Source organism: Bombus pascuorum, chromosome 16 (assembly GCF_905332965.1).
Source record: "Bombus pascuorum chromosome 16, iyBomPasc1.1, whole genome shotgun sequence".
In the NCBI taxonomy this organism is placed as follows: domain Eukaryota; kingdom Metazoa; phylum Arthropoda; class Insecta; order Hymenoptera; family Apidae; genus Bombus; species Bombus pascuorum.
Genome location: NC_083503.1, coordinates 278,410 through 291,172, shown reverse-complemented (window position 1 = coordinate 291,172; position 12,763 = coordinate 278,410). Strand labels below are relative to the sequence as shown.

At 30.3% G+C, this 12,763-nt stretch overlaps 4 protein-coding genes across 10 annotated transcripts; 2 read left to right on the top strand and 2 right to left on the bottom strand.

Moving 5' to 3' along the window:
• Positions 1–33: 33 nt before the first annotated feature.
• On the bottom strand, positions 34–4,031 carry LOC132915121 (asparagine--tRNA ligase, cytoplasmic). 4 transcript variants are annotated; one of them, XM_060974809.1, is made up of 11 exons: positions 3,925–4,031; positions 3,049–3,212; positions 2,638–2,751; positions 2,069–2,479; positions 1,822–1,979; positions 1,614–1,757; positions 1,356–1,504; positions 1,126–1,254; positions 787–1,036; positions 409–672; positions 34–328 (listed from the first exon to the last, which is right to left on the bottom strand). In XM_060974809.1, exons 3-11 carry the CDS (start codon positions 2,669–2,671, stop codon positions 197–199), a joined length of 1,671 nt encoding a protein of 556 aa, XP_060830792.1. In that variant the 5' UTR covers positions 2,672–2,751; positions 3,049–3,212; positions 3,925–4,031; the 3' UTR covers positions 34–196. The 4 variants fall into 4 exon arrangements, with proteins under 4 accessions (XP_060830792.1, XP_060830791.1, XP_060830790.1 ...); XM_060974808.1 differs by lacking the exon at positions 3,925–4,031 and adding an exon at positions 3,305–3,443; XM_060974807.1 differs by lacking the exon at positions 3,925–4,031 and adding an exon at positions 3,268–3,432.
• A 96-nt stretch (positions 4,032–4,127) lies between these two features.
• Positions 4,128–6,284, top strand: LOC132915122 (TATA-box-binding protein). 2 transcript variants are annotated; one of them, XM_060974812.1, is made up of 6 exons: positions 4,128–4,828; positions 4,908–5,038; positions 5,098–5,341; positions 5,414–5,612; positions 5,722–5,851; positions 6,072–6,284. In XM_060974812.1, exons 1-5 carry the CDS (start codon positions 4,544–4,546, stop codon positions 5,796–5,798), a joined length of 936 nt encoding a protein of 311 aa, XP_060830795.1. In that variant the 5' UTR covers positions 4,128–4,543; the 3' UTR covers positions 5,799–5,851; positions 6,072–6,284. The 2 variants fall into 2 exon arrangements, with proteins under 2 accessions (XP_060830795.1, XP_060830796.1); XM_060974813.1 differs by having other exon boundaries at positions 6,069–6,284.
• Positions 6,285–6,456: 172 nt separating this feature from the next.
• On the bottom strand, positions 6,457–8,871 carry LOC132915123 (exosome complex component MTR3-like). 2 transcript variants are annotated; one of them, XM_060974814.1, is made up of 4 exons: positions 8,439–8,871; positions 7,614–7,867; positions 6,918–7,064; positions 6,457–6,814 (listed from the first exon to the last, which is right to left on the bottom strand). In XM_060974814.1, exons 1-4 carry the CDS (start codon positions 8,584–8,586, stop codon positions 6,542–6,544), a joined length of 822 nt encoding a protein of 273 aa, XP_060830797.1. In that variant the 5' UTR covers positions 8,587–8,871; the 3' UTR covers positions 6,457–6,541. The 2 variants fall into 2 exon arrangements, with proteins under 2 accessions (XP_060830797.1, XP_060830798.1); XM_060974815.1 differs by lacking the exon at positions 8,439–8,871 and adding an exon at positions 8,100–8,400.
• A 1,443-nt stretch (positions 8,872–10,314) lies between these two features.
• LOC132915124 (NADH dehydrogenase [ubiquinone] iron-sulfur protein 4, mitochondrial) lies at positions 10,315–11,568 on the top strand. Of its 2 annotated transcripts, none has more exons than XM_060974816.1 (3): positions 10,315–10,779; positions 10,879–11,208; positions 11,278–11,568. In XM_060974816.1, the coding sequence occupies exons 1-3, from the start codon at positions 10,649–10,651 to the stop codon at positions 11,453–11,455; spliced, it is 639 nt and encodes a 212-aa protein (XP_060830799.1). In that variant the 5' UTR covers positions 10,315–10,648; the 3' UTR covers positions 11,456–11,568. The 2 variants fall into 2 exon arrangements, with proteins under 2 accessions (XP_060830799.1, XP_060830800.1); XM_060974817.1 differs by having other exon boundaries at positions 10,359–10,704.
• The last annotated feature ends 1,195 nt before the right edge of the window (positions 11,569–12,763 follow it).

Here is a 12,763-nt window from a genome sequence, read left to right as displayed (position 1 = left end):
CATAGATATGTTCAAACATAAGTCACAAATTCATAAATTGATAATTGCTTTAATCTTGATTTATTTCTGAATACAGAGATTTCTCATTTTTCAATAATTCTGTCGGAATTAAACTTCTGAAAGCTTGCAATAATTTATCTATTAATAACGCAAATTCATTTATCAGATATAAATGATAATGTTCATAGCTTATATTCTAAGGTCTACAACGTTCCAAAAAACGTGGATAAAGACATGCTTCGCGTATATGATATCTATTCAAAAGCCAGCATAAAAATCTTTCAAGACCTAATCCAAATCCACCATGAGGACAAGTTCCATATTTTCGCTAAAAGAAAAGTGCATAAAAAATTTAGCGAAATTAACATAAGACAATATGTCATCACAAACAGAATCGATAATGCCTACCTGATCGGTATACCAATAGTATGGTTTTGGGTCTATGTTTGCACGAGAATAGCCTTCCAACAATTCATCATAGTCCCAAATACGCATCGAACCTCCAACTATCTCACCAACATTCGGTAAAAGCACATCCACCGATTCTGTAAGACGTTTGTCATCAGCGCAACGTTGCATATAAAATGATTTGATTTCTGCAGGAAATCTACACAACATTATCGGTTCATTTATTATATCAGTCATTTTTCTCTCTGGCATTTCTGGAATGTCCTATAGATGAAAAAGATTATTATTTCTTTCCCTCCTTTTTTCCGTTAACGTAAGTAAAACAAAGGATAAGTATTTTGTAGCAAAACAATAATCAAATAATTTTATTGAATGTACTTCGCCAAATTCATAAAATGTTCCATCATCTTTGGTTATATTGTTAATTTGAAGATATTCGATTGCATCCTTGTAATCCATTCTTTTGAACGGCTTTCGTGGTATTTTAAAATCAGGATTTAATTCTTTGACTAAATAACCAAACTTTGATTTAAGGACACGATCAACGACATCACATATCATATCTTCTAATCGATCCAATAATTCTTCGAATGTAATAAATGCATATTCTGCCTCCACATGTGTATATCTGAAAGTTAAATGTTTTATATGAATTTGACTTAAAATACGCTCTGAATATTGAAAAAAAAAAAAAAACATCAAATTCTGCATATTTACTCTGCAAGATGTCTCCGAGTCCGAGATTGTTCTGCTCTATAAGACTGCGCAATACAATATACATCACCCATTGCTGGAAGGCAAGTTTCTAAATAAAGCTGTGAACTTTGAGTCAAGAATGCTTCTTCTCTAAAACAAAAGGTTAAATTCCCAAATGATAATTAAGTTAGATTAAGAATACAATACTGTTTTAATGAACAAGTATAAATTCAAATAACTGGTATGCTTACCCAAAGTAATCTAGCTTGAATAATGTTGATCCACCTTCTACCTGCGTTTGCACTAATGTTGGTGGTGTTACTTCACTGTAACCCTTTTCATTAAAGTGATCCCTAAATGCCTGCATCAACACAGATCTCACAAGTAATACGCGAGATGTCTAAAACAAATGAATTCACCGAAATTTATTTGATCAAATGAAAATTTATATTTATTATTTTTCTATAGTTATACTTTTAATAAATGGCTTATTACACCAATTATCATACATTTTCACCACGAATCATAATATGTCTATTATCTAACTGCACATCAGGAAGAGCTTCTTCGTTTAAAATGGAATCTGCACCACCAGGAGGAGATGTTCCTATTAATCTCCAATAATCAACATGTAATTCATGTCCATTCGGAGCCTAGAAAGGATAAGAAATATAGAAATTTGAAAAGCTCTTGTTAAAATTACATCTGGTATCATACATTTTTTCCCTCTGGAACGATCTTGAGAGTTCCAAATATTTCAATGGAAGCTTCTGTGGATAAGGTTAACGCATTGTACGTTTGACATAAAATATTGCTAAGTACACATTGTAGAAAGCCTGTTCCGTCTCTCAATGTAATAAACATAAGTGCCCTCCCTAAAAAGATGTGAGATATTAATTCTAAGTTAGTAGGTACATAGTGAATACATAATTTAAAATTCAGGTTAGAAATATATATATTATACCTTGACGCCTAAGCCTATGCACCCATCCAAAAAGCTTTACTCGTTGATCTCGATGATAAATACTATCTCGAATTTTTATACAAATTGCAGGTGACAAAGTGGTATCTTCTTGAATTATAATTGTTTTGGCTTCTTCCAAGTTTTTCAATCTTTTCTCTTCATCCTCTAATAACTTCTTTTGTTTGTCTTCATTTTTATATTCATTCCTTGCCCAAATTTTTTGTGCTTTTTTAAATTGTGATTTCGATACTATCACATATTTTTTTCCATCCTCGTGAGAATCTTGATAAAATGGTGGAAATGGTTCTTTTCCTACATAACGCATTGCTCTTAAAATTGTTTTAAAAGGATTAGTGTCAGAACCATTGCCAGTCTCATCGTTCCCATACTTTTGAGAAGTATAAATTGCATCTGAAAGAAAATTGTAAAACTTCTTTATTCCTTTATAGAAAAATAATATATATATATTATTTTATATATTTAATATATATATATATATATTAAAGATAATTTAAATTTTATTAAAGCCTTTTATTTTTGAGAAATTATAAAAACATATGCAATTTTACCTAATAATGATTTAGAAGACTCCATCACCGACATATTACTTCTTAATAACTTTTCCCTTGTATCTTATTATCTTTGCTTTCAATTTATTAATTATATTACAGTAGCGTTTTAATCTACGAAAATTAAAAGATTTATAGTAATTACATATCTGAACTTTTCTATGTGTTAGTTCAGTCTCAGTATAACTAGTAAGAATACACACACTGTACAAGTAAATAAGTATGTTTGTTATCATCTATACCTGATACAACGTATATTTTATAATTTCTAGTAAAAATCTTTAGTTTTACTCATTCGTGGTACACCATATGCTTTTACATATATACATACAAATATAAACCATTTATATACATATGTATTATATGAATGATAAATACGAATGATCACAAGGTGGCTAAATAGGTACTTACTGTTAGATAGTAACGTGACTCAACGTCGCAACGCAACTCACATTTATGCAATATCTATAATTTGTATGATTTGATTAAAAGGCTAAATTTTAGTTTAGGGGACGAAACATTATTGAGCCTTTTTTTTTTTTGCAATCCTGTAGTTACCGACGTGACGATTCGACCTAAAAAAAATAAGTTTTAAGATGCGGAATCCAGTGGTTCAAAGATTAAGCGTACACAAAGTCGAGAATTTTTATAGTATTTGACAGGTTACTTCGGTGCTATATTGGTTTCTAGCTATCATCTAACTGGTCTACACAAATGAGTATTGAATTTAAGTTCGCTGGAAATTAACTTGATAGGGATAATCAGCCGTTTCGAGGCGACCGGAGAGTAAAGAATATCCCAAACCTAAACTAACACCGTGTCCAATTTGCTACCGTGCCTGTTTAAATGTTATAGATAAAGATATGTAAAAAATTAAGCGAGAACCTGTTACTAATAACAGAAAAAAATATCTATACATTATACAAGCCCACTTATTTCTTTATTTATTTCCTTTAATTGTTATTTTATAAATTCGGCAAAGCTGTTGAACAGGTAACTCCTCATCGATTCTAATGTCTTTGCAATATGTCCTCAAGGTTAGGGTTTCATCAAAGTCAAGGTTTGATATCATAGCTATGTATTTTCTGTCTATATTTTATATAAAATTGTATATTAGAACATATCCGTGAACTCAGAATATCTTAACGTCAATAGATTTAAATCGCCCATTTCTTAAACCGCCCTTACACAGCCCGCAACATTTAAACAGTTTAATCCTGCCTACTTCTTTCCATTATTAATTCATTCGCACCGTATAATTATGTGTAGTTATGTACTAATAATAACCCTTAACTTATGAATTTGCTTCAGACTTGCGATTTTGCAATTTGTTTCCATAAAACTTTAATTTATTTTCATTCTTATGAAAGGATTACATTATGTTCGTAGCGCTATCTACGCTACCCGCGCCATTACACTGGGATAATTCGAAGCATAAGCATAAAGCGTTGTAATTGGGCGATCGTAGCACCTCCCTACTAATCATTGCGAATTAATTTCGAAAAAAGAAACTCATCTCTGTTAGTGGCAAGAAAAATTCAAACCTACCTTAGCAGTTACAAATCTATGGTAATCTTTAAACTAAGTAGTTGTAAACAAACAAGGATGAGTAAGAAGTAGGAATAAGAACAAGGATACAATAAAAATTTGAATTTATTTCTGTGTAAGAAGTTTATATACTAATCTTTTCAGCAAGTATAATGACAGAAATTCAAAGTATCATTTATCGAAGAACATAACCTATGAATATAATGGTTTAAGATTTTTTTAAAGATATGAGCATCATTGATATTATAAAAGTGTACTGCACGTTTACGAATCTTCCTATAATCTACCTATAAGTTATTTCAACATTTTTTGGAGTTACGCATTTGCTATTGTTGTATTTTCCAACATAAAAGAAAAAATGGATCAGATGTTGCCCAGTCCCGGATTTAGCATACCAAGCATTGGTACTCCTTTACATCAGCCAGAGGAGGATCAGCAAATTTTGCCTAATGCGTTACAACAACAGCAACAGCAACAATCACAGCAACCACAACAACAATATCAATTACAACAATTGCATGCTATGAGTCCTAACATCCAAAGTGGAATGCTTATGATTGGGACGCCACAAAAAACTATGCATGCCTATGCAACAGCACCTACTTTTGCAACACCACAAAGTCTTATGCAACCACAGACACCGGTATGATTAAATATCATCATTGAAAATTTATTAAATGCTATCTGTAATACTAATTTAAAAAATATTATATTCTTTATAGCAAAATATGATGTCTCCACATCTACAAAATAGTAATCATATAGCTCCTCCATCTATAGCGCCGTCTACTCCTGGTCCTATGACACCTATGACACCAGCTTCTGCAGATCCAGCAATACTACCACAACTTCAGTTAGTAATAACATTAATTTATAATGAAAAATATTTAGTATGTTCTGTTTATGTTACAGGAATATTGTTTCTACAGTTAATTTAAACTGCAAGTTAGATTTAAAAAAAATAGCTCTTCATGCTAGAAATGCAGAATATAATCCAAAGAGATTTGCCGCAGTTATTATGAGGATAAGGGAACCAAGAACTACTGCTTTAATATTTAGTAGTGGAAAAATGGTTTGCACTGGAGCAAAAAGTGAAGAAGATTCTCGATTGGCTGCAAGAAAGTATGCCAGAATTATTCAAAAGCTTGGTTTTCCAGTTAGTAAATATCTTAAGATATATCATTTATTTTTTATCGATTATTATTAATTTAATCTATTTTGGATAAAGGCAAAATTTCTTGATTTCAAAATACAAAACATGGTAGGCAGCTGTGATGTAAAATTTCCAATTAGATTAGAAGGATTAGTACTTACACATGGACAATTCTCTTCATATGAACCAGAACTCTTCCCTGGATTAATATATCGTATGGTTAAACCCAGAATCGTTCTACTGATATTTGTTTCAGGAAAAGTAGTTTTAACAGGTTAGTAATTATTGTATATTTATTAGGTAGAGATTTTGTATATATTGATAATTCATTCTCCAAACTATTTTCTATATTTCTATTTACTTTCTTACTATTATTTGAATAGGAGCAAAAGTTAGGCAGGAGATCTATGAAGCATTTGATAATATCTATCCTATTTTGAAGAGTTTTAAAAAGCAATGAATTTATTTTTCTTTAAAACCGTTAATATTATGCGTTACGTGGGTAAAACTGAGGTAAGATATCTTAGTTTTTATGTGAAAGACTAATAAGATAAATTTTTTCTATGTATTTCTATGATGTTAAAAGATTTAGAAAATGATTAAAATATGTAGTGAAATATATATTTAAAGATATGAAATGAACGAATTAAAAAATATTTTTGCTAAAATAATTACTTAAGGAGAAGTTAAACATTTATCAATCAAAGCTTTATTAGACAACTTTTAAAAGCAGGATCTTCAAAATTTATCCTCATGGAATAACCTGAAAAAATACCGACCACTTAGGAAGTAAAGTGTCTTCTCGATAACATGGTGCCTTGATCGAGAGGTAGCTATTGCTATACAATTTGATTTTTAACTTATATATTTATATAATGTACATATTATTGGTGTAAAACAAATTTTATTTTATTTAATGCACTAAGTATAGTTCCAATTAAATAGAGATGGCTAATATTTTATTATATGCAAATAATAGCGAAGAAAGGTATTTATACGATTATCCATATCCTTAAATATGTTCATAACTCTGTAAAAATTAGATGGCGTTTTGATGTATTGTAATATTGATTAGGTATTTAAATGCAAGATACGGATTATATAAATATTCAAATATATATATTATACAACTTTTTTATTATAGAAATATATATTTAAATACAACACAAAATTGTTTCTCAATTAAGTATTCTATTACTTTGTTTAATTATGTAGTTTCATAATAGTTTTTACTAAACATTGTTGAAGTACAGGACAAATATCTTTATTAGCTATTGTTAAAATTTCTGTTGCTTGTACAATAGAGTTTGTGTTAATACTGCCAATTAAAAATACTTCAGATATTTGATTATGTTGTGGAAGACTAGCTAATGTAATCGTCCCATGATTAAAATCGCCTTGATTATCTGGTTGTGTATTGCATATTGCTTCTTCTATGTCCGTAGGATCCATTAGGTAATGATTATCATATATACCCTGTATTTTTGTTAAAATTAATAGTTAAAACACAAACAATAAAACAAAGTAATTGACAAAAAAATTGTAATCTTAGTAGTAATTTTTTAATGATATTACTTACTATAGTAGAAGCTGTAACTAAACCAAACATAGGAACACCTGCATTAGCTAAAGCTGTACTAGCAGCCATAATTGCAGCTGCTAATGAAGAACCAGCATTATCCAAGACCATTATATATACATCTACTTGAAAATTAGGAAATTCATGCTGAAAGAGCCATATTATATTTCAATTAATCATATGCGCAACGTATTTATATTTTGTTTTAAAAAATGCTATCTTTTATTTTTGATATCAGGAATGAGTGAAAATACTTGATACATACTGTAATCATAATATTTTCTTTATGAATACTGAATCATAATATTAGGAAAAAATTAACTAGATTCTGAGAATATATAAAACATAAAATAAATTAAATAAATAAAAATAAATTGGTCTTATGTATATATATATATTGATTTTATTTAAGATAAATAATTTTTTAAAAGATAAGTTACTATGTACATAACTGAATCCATTTGAAATTTGATTGCAAACTTTAGTCTTGATTCTATTGGAACAAGATAAATGACATTTCTATCAGTAATTATATCAAACTGTAACAGTTACTACATAATTCTATGTTAAAAGAATAATATAAATTTATAAAATTTTATAATTGCATAATCAATAGAATGTTCTACACATATATCTTACTTGTGTTTTTTATTTTAAATTATTAATAAGACTGATAATATATATATACATATTTACCAAGCACACAGCTGGTTCTAATGCTCTTTGTAAAATTAAGCTATATTGTTTTTCTTCTGCATTTTGCTGATGAACTTTTCGTTTTTGACAAGAGAATGGTGCAAATTTAAATTCACAATAAATTTCTCCTTGTGCGCAGTAGCCATTCTTGTTTGATACCTCCCTAGGATCAAACACCGAACAAACTACTTTTGTATTTCCCAATTCTATATATGCAGAACCTTTTGCTTGACTAATTATACCTGTTTTTAAAACTGTAAAAATAAAAACATAAACAATTACTTTTATACTGTCTACTTGCATATATTTATCTGTAATGTAAGAAGTAATAGCCAGCAATTTAGTCAATATCTCCAAATTTTTCGAACTTTAATATGTTAAGATTTAAATAAGCAAATTTCACAAGAAAAGTGTCGCAAACAAATATAAGTGCTCTTAATTGTAGATTGAAACTAGATCTAAACCTAATCTAAATCTAACTCAAACCGTATATTAAATTTTGTAATTTCACGATTCGTTCACTAAATCTAAGCATAACCTTAGCCTAAATAGTGAGTTCTATCATGCTCTAAGTCTACACCACAGCTATTTTGTTAACAAATATTTTATTAAACTTTCTTTTTAACTGTTTACTATTTACATTCATTCACTTAATTTGCGTTCATATGGTTAGGTTTAGTTCTAATTTAACATTGAAAATACCTATAAGTTTTTGTAACATTTCCTTTTTTATAATACTTTGATTTTTTAAATAACCCTTTCCATATTAAAGTATAGAAAAGATCGTAGATACCGATCAAATTATGATGTAATTCACAGTCTTACATATTTTTCGCATTTCATTGTTGGTTCGTTTATCACTTCTTTCACTAAGATCATGTTTTACTTTGTCACTTTTTTCATCGAGATCAGAGTAAATATGATAAGGCACAGTTACTTCTGGACCATTAATCCGTTTTTGATCGATAGGCATTTTTAATGAATAGAATAGTTATTGTTTTTATTAAAACACTTTTGACCAGTAGAAACGAACTAGAAATAACACTTAAATACAGTTCATTTCAAAGTTAAAAAATTATTAAGCTCTTAATATCCGATTCATAAATAGTTGGCACGAATTCTATTTATTATATTCAAGTGCTTTTTTTGGATTTTTGATTTTCGCTAACCACGTTCTTCTATTCCCTTCGTTGTTTCCGACTCCTTTGTACATTATTCGTATTGACTGTCCTCGTCGCATAGTATCGTCTTCTCTGTTAAGAACTTTTATGATAATTCCCATCTCAACCCTTGTCGCAAAAGTATCGTGCTCTTTGTTAGACACTTGTTAGATACTTACAACTGTCCTTGTCGTACAATAATGCTTGTGCTGACATCTATCAAAGGCGGAAGGAACAGCGACTTGGAGAATGTGAGGACAGATGACACTACACAGTTTGTCCGTAAGGAAGACCGCAGGATGGTGCGACAAGCCGTGTGCTGACATCTACCAAAGATGGATGGAACTGTGACTTGGGGACTTTGAGGACAGATGGCACTACACGGTTTGTCCGTAAGGAAGACGGCAGGATGGTGCGACAAGCCGTGTGCTGACATCTACCAAAGATGGATGGAACTGTGACTTGGGGACTTTGAGGACAGATGGCACTACACGGTTTGTCCGTAAGGAAGACGGCAGGATGGTGCGACAAGCCGTGTGCTGACATCTACCAAAGATGGATGGAACTGTGACTTGGGGACTTTGAGGACAGATGGCACTACACGGTTTGTCCGTAAGGAAGACCGGAGGATGGTGCGACAAGCCGTGTGCTGACATCTACCAAAGATGGAAGGAACTGTGACTTGGAGACTTTGAGGACAGATGGCACCACACGGTTTGTCCGTAAGGAAGAACGCAGGATGGTGCGACAAGCCGTGTGCTGACATCTACCAAAGATGGATGGAACTGTGACTTGGGGACTTTGAGGACAGATGGCACTACACGGTTTGTCCGTAAGGAAGACCGCAGGATGGTGCGACAAGCCGTGTGCTGACATCTACCAAAGATGGAAGGAACTGTGACTTGGGGAATGTAAGGACAGGTGGCACTACATGGTTTGTCAATAGGTAAAGAAGGCGATAATAAAAAACGACGCGTAATCTCGTGTTAAAAGTGAGCAGTAGTGTGCAATATGTACAACTATATAAATCAATTGGATATTTCAAATGCACCAATTGCGATCCTATCATCCTATATAGACCCTGAACTTTACCATTATACTCCTTTTAAGCGTAAAAGATGTAAATGAAGATTCATAAACTATTTTCAGTAGATCAAAACAATAACTGGTACAGACGATGACCATTAAACAATTTCAGTAATTTCAATATTATCAAATAAACTTTTTTTTTATCAATATTGTTCAAAAAAGATTGCGGTAGTTACGTTCAAGATATGTCAATGTATCTCTATTGTAACAGGAACTGCAGATTGTTAATTCCTAAAATATTGCATGAAACATGATTATTTATACTAGTTTTAATTAAATGCTTGTATAATAATTATAGTGGAAAAATAAGTATGAATTATACACCATTTATATAATTTCTTAATTACAATCTATAAATAAGTTTTCCTTTAAAGCGAATTCGAAAACGTGGGTCATGAGACACTAAAGAGCGTCGAATATCACGTTTATTTTGTACCTCTAGTCGTTGGTGCTTCTATTCGTAATTTAAATTCGCTATTCGTAAATATATGTACATTTCTATTGCGCATCTCCTGAAATAGGGACATAGAGTCAACTGAAATTGATATCAGAAATAATCTATTGATGCACAAAAATACTTTTAATGTTAAATGATATTGAAGTACAGTATTTTTATAATATCGTAGTGCGAAGTGTTTTTGTAAAATTATAAATATTTATTGCATACTACTATTTTTTGCATATGTTAACGCATGCGTGAAAAATTATTACTCAACAAGAGATTCTTTAGTTAGTCGAACTACTATAGCAATATTGAGTGTACCACCTTAACCTGTATTATTCAAAATGGCACTTCGTATATTATCGTTATTATGTCCAGGCAGTAATTCTACAAGATATGGGTTGGTTGTGTTTCATGATATTTCCTTTTTTGTTTCCTTTCTTGTTGAAAATAAGAAAATTAAAAAGAATTATATGTAATAACATTTTATAATTACATCTACACCTAAATATAATCTTACAATTAGGTGACTTGGGAAAAAAACAAAATCAATTTTTTTTAATTTGGTTTACAGATTAACAAGAAGATTTTTCGCAAATACAGGTGCAGATACTAAATCAAACAGTGAAATAATAGTATCAAAAAGACTCAAAAATGAATTGATACCTGAAGAAGAACAGTTGGCTCAAAAAGCTAGGGAAGAAACATTAATTGTTGTATCAGAGTGTGAAGATGTTGGTAGTTGTTCAGGAGTTCCAGAAACTCATATAAAAACTCGTAGAGTACGTATTTATTGTCCTGCAAAAAGTGCTATGCAATCTGGAACAAATAACATAAATTATTGGCAATTGGACTTTGATACACGTGAACGTTGGGAGAATCCTCTTATGGGATGGACTTCCACGTAAGTATAATACAATATATTAAACTTTACTTATAGAAACTTTAATTAATGATACATTTTGCTTCATAGTGGAGACCCTTTGTCTAATGTTCAGGTAGCATTTACTACAAAGGAAGAAGCTATTGCACATTGTAATAAAATGGGATGGGAATATTATATTCAGAAACCAAATGTTAATAGTCCCAAGCCTCGTAGTTATGGTACCAACTTTTCATGGAACAAGCGTACTAGAGTTTCGACCAAATAAAAGTTTATTAGAGAATAATGATTATAGTTCAATGAATAGTTCCAAATTATTATATATTTAATTGTTGTATGTAAAGTTTTAGACCACAAATAAATTTTTTTAGATTAACATAACAGTAACATTACAATATTTAAACAAATGTCAATGATAAACTCCACAATTTATTTTTTAGCAATAGTTATATAATATCATTCATACATGGTTAACATTCTTATTATTCACCTGTTTCTTATTAGTATCGTTAGCATTTGTGTTATAATGTCAGATTTGATTAGACTGTATTTCAAAATTCAGTATTTGCTCGTATTAGCTTATAAACTATATCGAGCATTGTTAGTATTATAAAGAGGAAGTACATTTGTACAAGTATATTATATATGTTAGAAGTTTAGAGAAGAAACTTGATTTAGATACAAAAATATGACTTAAATATATGCCAAATATGATTTAAAAGCATACTAAATTGAAATGCATAGTGTAATATTACTAATGAGTTTATGAAACAAATAAGAAAATAGAAATTTACATAAAATTTAACTGGAACTAATATATATATGGAAGAACAATGCTCGAGTCTTTTTTATAAATTTAAATGATAAAACAGTCATGTTTGCAAACTAAAGGATCATTATACTATTTACAAGTTTGATCTAAAGGAACGTTTTACTGCTCTTTTTTTAATTTTTTCTGATGAATCATTACAACACTAGTACAGAATTTTCTGCTCTGTCTGTTTGCTTGTTTCTTCACCCCTCCCTCCACTTAATCTTTATCTTTATATTTTGTCATATCTCCATCATTGTTGAATGTTAGAACATGATCTATACTCTTTCATCTATAGTGAATTCCTAATAGCGTGATAATTTTATTTTTGTAAGAAATTGAAATTATTATTTATTAATAATAGAGTATTGACTGTTAAGAGTAAACGATATTGATTATTTTGAAATAGTTATACTAAGTTTTTTCAAAGTAAACTGCGTAAAATGGTGGAAGAATAGAAAAAAGCAATTTTCCTTCAAGACCTCGATTGTCATTAACCCTGTACTAATGGGTATCTCTTGTTTTAACATTATTACTTAAAAGATTTCTCATAACTATACGCTTTTTTCTTTTTGCCCGAATGAAAGAACATTCGATTTTTGTTGTTGTTTCATTGTATTGTGTGAACAATATTGTCACCTTGATGCATTTTCCTGTCTCTTTTACATAAAAAAATGTGAGAAACGTTAAACTAATTGGAATTAACAATGAATTGCACGATCGATCGCACATTCCAGCGTCGAAAGAAAAAGCTGATAGTTGCAA